The 5,780-nt window shown below is 52.5% G+C and overlaps 1 protein-coding gene across 1 annotated transcript; it reads right to left on the bottom strand.

Moving 5' to 3' along the window:
- Positions 1-1,521: 1,521 nt before the first annotated feature.
- Positions 1,522-5,741, bottom strand: LOC102768344 (kallikrein-7-like). Its single transcript, XM_015563992.1, has 6 exons — positions 5,519-5,741; positions 5,150-5,205; positions 4,833-5,056; positions 4,496-4,743; positions 3,524-3,663; positions 1,522-1,677 (listed from the first exon to the last, which is right to left on the bottom strand). Exons 1-6 carry the CDS (start codon positions 5,589-5,591, stop codon positions 1,522-1,524), a joined length of 897 nt encoding a protein of 298 aa, XP_015419478.1. The 5' UTR covers positions 5,592-5,741.
- Between the last annotated feature and the right edge of the window lie 39 nt (positions 5,742-5,780).

The raw sequence follows: 5,780 nt of genomic DNA, 5'->3' as shown, positions 1-5,780 counted from the left end.
TTCTTCTTGTTCCTCTTCTTCTTCTTCTTCTTCTTCTTCTTCTTCTTCTTCTTCTTCTTCTTCTTCTTCTTCTTCTTCTTCTCTCTCTCTCTCTCTCTTTCTCTCTAAAAATGAGGGCTGGAAAATGTAGAGGAACACACCACTGTGTCAGTGGGAGCAGGAGGCAGGGTAAGATTCTAAAATCGGTTCCATTTTCCTTTCCCACCTCCCTCTGAGAAGGTCTCCTCGCCCCAACCTCGGCTCCTCAGAGGTCCCCAACATATTGCTCAGGTGCTAGAGGTGCACGGGCACAGAAAGGGACATGGAAGGAAAGAGGCACCCAGGACTCCGTCCACAGGCAGTTTGGTACATGCTCTTATTCTGTGACGATTTCTTTTTACAGGGTGACGATCGCAGACATGTACAATTTTTGTTTCTTTGTTTGCATTTAACAGCAGACAGCATATGCATTCTGACGTGACACTCACAGTTCTGCATAATTATTATCCTGAACAGCGTCATTAGTCTCCTGGCCTACATCTGCTTGTTGTTGACATAAGCCCGTGATGGCGAACCTATGACACACGTGTCAGAGGTGACACGCGAACTCATTTTTTTGGTTAATTTTTCTTTGTTAAATGGCATTTAAATATATAAAATACATATCAAAAATATACATTTTTGTTTTACTATGGTTGCAAATATCAAAAAATTCCTATATATGATATGGCATGAGAGTTAAGTTAGGGTTTTTCAAAATGCTGACACGACGAGCACAAAAGGTTCCCCACTACTGATAAACCATGGAGTAATTTGGGACAGGTTCCGCATTTCCACTGTTTTGCTATGACAGATAATGTTGTGTGGGGCGCAGCTACAGTGTTTTGCACAGGTTCAAGCCTTGGACTGAGGAGAGGACACAGTCCTCTCATTGCCACGTGCAAGTCCCAGCTTGGATACGCCCCTACTTTTCCTCCTGGCATCTGCTATAAAATAAAGACACGGCTTGTGGGCGCTGGCGCTGTCTCCTCACCAGGGAAGCAGTTTCCCACCGAGACTCAGCTTTCATTCTCATGTCTGTCTTTTCTAAGCCTTTCACCACCCCCACTCAGGGTCACTGAACCAGACTGAGCTGGCATGGCACATAAGGCGCCCTGGGGCTGAGTATGCCATGGCCGTGCCGGCTCCCCACAATGTTGTGATGAATTCAAACCTTGCCCATGTTTCAGATTGACCAGCATTCCTATGTAAAAAGCAATGAATGAGATTCCGGACTCAGCTTGCCTAACTTGTGTCATAAAAATTGTTCTCCACTTCCCCTGGAGAAGATGGCCGGGGTCTCCCCGCATCTTCACCAGCACCAATGTTTCTGTGTTTGATGTTTAGCTCATAGGTTTTTGCAAATTTTTATTAGAATGTTGTTGACGGTTTCATACGACTTTGAAAATGATCAAGTCAAATACGGCTGCAAGTCAGGGATGTCTTTATTTCTGGGAAGGCCCTGTTCAGGGCATAGGGATGGAGGATGAAAGCATGGAGAGATTAGGAATTGGCTTTTATGGTTTTATACACCCATTTGCGGTACATGCATAGGCGGGTGTATATCACTGGCTCAAAGGGCGGGGTACAAGGGAAATAGCCGGAGGACACCAGGCCTTGCAGGGAACCTTCACAAATCAGCGGATTCCCGGAGTCACCCTGGAGGGGAGAGAGCAGATTAGCTTTGATTTCAAAATAACCAGCAATGAGGCCCCACAGACACCAGGCTTCTCAGGCCTTTATCCCTCTAGAACACAGCCTTCCACCTTGGCCAATGGGAAGAGACCCATTGTCTTTGGGGTCCAATGGCAGAGCAGCAATGAATGCTAGCAAGGAGAGGACCAACCAGGTTTTTGGAAACATTTGCTTGAGCCCTAGTCAATCACAGGGAGAGGGCAGGACTTCAAGGAAGTCAGAGCCCCAGTTATTTGTCAAGCCCCTGGAGAGGAAGCATTACCTCCAGAGTGTCCCATACATTGCCTTTCCCAGGGATGGGGGACAGGGTAGTCCTAAAAACCAGGGGCGGGACCAATGCCCTAATTTACAGGCTCTAGTGCAAAATAAAAGTTTGGATCACCAGGTTCAAATATAGGAAGCTTAAGAACAGCAAGTGCGTTCAATAAGTGCGGGACTGTCTCTAGGTTGGGACTCTGTGTCCCTGCACAGTTTGCAGAATTATGAATGAGGTCTCAGTGGGGGACCAGGGCAAACCCCACATTTTTGGGCCATTCAACCCTGTCCCATCACCTCTCTTTCTACCACTCACCATTTCACCATCCCTGAAAGTTGAGAGTGCAGATGTGAGCAAAGATAGTGGGAGTACAAAGAGGCAATGGATGAAAGAGAGAGAGAGAGAAGGACGGAGGGAAGAAGAAAGGGAAGGATGAAGGTGACAGAGAAGCAGAAGGTTGGGGGTAAGGAATGAGGCAGAGATGGAGAAAAACAAAATTACTGAGGTTGGGGAGAGAGGGAGGGTGGGAGAGAGAGGTAGAGAGAGAGAGAGAGAGAGAGGGAGAGATCACAACACAGAGAGAACACAGAGGGAACCAGGAAGTGAAATGAGGTGTGAGGACCTAGCTGGCTTAGCTCAGTGGAAAGAGCATCTGCTTGTGGACTGAAGGGCCCTGCGTTCAATTCCAATCAAGAGCACATGCCTCGGTTGCAGGCTTGATCCCCAGGAAGGGCATGCAGGAGTCAGCAGATGTATGATTCTCTCTCATCATTGTTGTTTCTATCTCTCTCTCCCTCCCCACTCCTCTCTGCAATCAATAAAAGTATTAAAAATAAAAAGATATGAGGTGTGAGGAGAGGTGAGGGGAGAGGGTTCTGAGCGTCAGAGAGGAGGCTACAGAGATGAGGAAGGGAGAACAAAGATGAGGGGCTCCTTCTTTCTTCGGAATTAGAAGTGGCTGCCTACTGCACGCCCCCTACTTGGGCTTGAGCCTGCTACTTGAGCATGTGCCTTTGACTGGAATCAAACCTGTGACCCCTCAGTCCTCAGGCCTATGCTCGATCCTCTGAGCCAAACCGGCTAGGGCGGTATTCCCGTTTTGGATGAAGACTGGGTCATTACTGAACCACAGTGCTGTTCTGAACCACATAGAAGCCCATGGCAAATGGAAAATCCAGCCCATTCTGGTTGCTTCTTTTGTTGAAAATTCTGATGCTTTGCTCATCATGGATTATTTTTTAAATATTTCATGGGAATATGATATTTCCTGGTCACTGAGCTGTTGGTGTGCCCTTAAAGCTTGTGCTCATAGCCATGGCCCCACTGCCCTCCCCATAGTCCCAGACCCATTCCCACCCCCAGTTTCTATCCTTCAGCTTTGTGCCCGGCCCCAAGGCCACGCAGGCGCCCGTGGGCTCCCACCCTGACCTGGGCAGAGAACTGAGTAGAAAGAGCCAGGAAACTGGGGCTGGTAAGGTGTGAGGGAAGGCTCAGCACCAGGGTCAGGCCCTGGGACACTGGATGGAGGGAGAGACAGGGGAGGAGGGGACTCACTTTGCAGCAGTAGGAGAGCCCGTCGGGGGGAGCCGCACAGAGCATGTATTTTTTCAACACGGTCGGGTAAAACTTCTTGCAGTCCTGGTAGGAGACGAGGTTGACATTCGAGCACATGAGCTGTGATGGATTTGTTTCTGCTGGAGAAGTTGGGGGGGTGGGGAATCAGAGGCTGGGTCCTTTGGACCTGTGGGTGCTGCTGTAAAAGAATGGGGACCCTGGACATGGAAGGAGGAGGAGCTGGGTGACCCAATACGATGGTTATGAAAAGGGTCCTATTTCTTGGACTTCCGGGTCTTCGGAAGGAAGGGAACTATGTCTGAACTCCTGGGTTTGAACGTACTGTGCAGAGTGGCCCCCTTATAGCACACCTGCCCCGCTCCAACTCTCAGGGTCCTGGAGTTCAGTGAACCCAGCTCTGGGGTTACCTTCCCCTTATTTGCTCTGATCTGGAACCCGGAGGCAGCTAAACCCATATGCCCGCACTCTACCTCCCCCCTCATTCCTGAGGCCAGGCCAGGGGGTTGGCCCCCCACACATTCCAGCTCCACCCTCCCTAATGGCATCTACCAAGGGAGGGACAAGGTGCTGTCATTGAGGGAAACCTCCTGGGGAGAGCGGAGCTGGGGGCAAGGTCTCCTTTCGTCCGAGGGAGAAGGTGCCTGAAGGCCAAGACTCCCGGTTCTGAGGGTGGAAGTGGTTGGGAGCCTAAACACTTGGTTCTGCGTGAAGTGGTGACTGGGGTTCTAAACTCCTGGGTCTGCGGGATGGGTCCTGGAGGAATGTATGTCTAAAGGTCAGGCTTCCTGATCTGACGGTGCAGGGCCTGGGGGTCTGGCTTCCTGGGTCTGAGAACGGAGTTGTTTGGGGAGGGGGGGCATGTCTGGAACCTTGGGTCTGTCCCCTGTGTCTGAGGCCTGAGGAAGAAGGGAGCTGGGACCTTGATGACTGGGGTCGCAGGGGTAACTTCACCTCCATCCGCGGTGGTGACGCCCCAGCCAGACACAGTACAGCTTGTCTCAGGGGCTTTGGTGCCAGACGGTAGGTCGATTGTCCTCACAGTGGGCGAGAGCCTGGCCGGGCGGCTCAGCTTCACCAGCATGATGTCATGGTTATCGGTGCGGTTGTCATACCGGGGGTGGATGAAGGACTCTGTGGCCCTGATCCTCTGGGCACGCCCATCAACCCGAAGATCACTACCCATTTGCACAATATACTCACTTAAAAAAAAAAAGTAATGATCACAGGGTGACACTGTGATTGAGGCTCCACCCTCCCTAATGGCATCTAGAGAGAGAAAGAGAAGGACCCAGGGAGAGAGAGAGAGAGAAAAAGAAGGACCCAGAGAGAGACATGGAGTGGCACTGGCTGCCCTGTCCCATACCTCTGGTGGCAGTGGGCGACGGTGAGCACCCACTTCTGGTGGACCAGCACACCTGAACATTCGAGCTTATTGTTGTCATACAGGGCCACCTGCCAGGGATGGGAGCCTCTTGGACATACAACTCCATTAATGATCCTCTCTCCGGTATCCTGGGGCCGACAGAGACCGAGAAAAAGCATGGGTAGCAGGCCTCAGGGGATGGATGCCCAGAGACAGTGATGGAGACAGACAGACAGACAGACAGACAGAGAGGCGTGGAGAAGGGCAGAGGCAGACACGGAGCACAGGGCAGAGACAGCTGCAGACGGAGATGGAGAGAACGGAGGGAACCTGCTGAGAAGCCAGGGCAGCAGCTGGTCTGGAGGCCACCGCAGCTTCTGATGAGAGAGACACTCAGGGCGGGAAGCAGCCTGGAGGGCACCCAGAGCCCAGGAGTCAGGAGGGAGCAGGAAGAAAGGGGCCACGGGCCAGGGGGTGAGCCTCCATGGGAGGAGGCTGCTGCAGGGGAGGGTCCTGACTCAGGGGCTCCTTAGAGAGAGGGGGCCTGGAGAGGGGAGGTGGAGGACTGTGAGGCCCAGGGGCAGGGGCAGGACTCCCAGGCTGGTCCTCACCTTCTTCTTCAGCAGATCCCAGGGCGAAGGACAGCAGTAGGAGCAGCAGGGGCTGGAGCAGGGGACCTGCCATGTGCCCTCTCTCAGCCTCTGTGGCTGCCACAGAGGAAGGGCCGCCTGTGCTGGGGCCGGAGAGACAGAGAGTTCAGGAAGCAGGACTCCTGGTCTCCAGGTCCCTTCTCTTTGCTCAGACCCAGGAGCCCCCACCTCCCCCCTCAGACCCAGTAGCCCCAGTCTGCACCCACCTTCTCCCTGGATTCAG

The sequence above is a fragment of the Myotis davidii genome, unplaced genomic scaffold (genome assembly GCF_000327345.1).
Source record: "Myotis davidii unplaced genomic scaffold, ASM32734v1 scaffold358, whole genome shotgun sequence".
In the NCBI taxonomy this organism is placed as follows: Eukaryota; Metazoa; Chordata; class Mammalia; order Chiroptera; family Vespertilionidae; genus Myotis; species Myotis davidii.
Note: the sequence above shows the minus strand (reverse complement) of the source record. Positions and strands in the feature narration are given on the sequence as shown.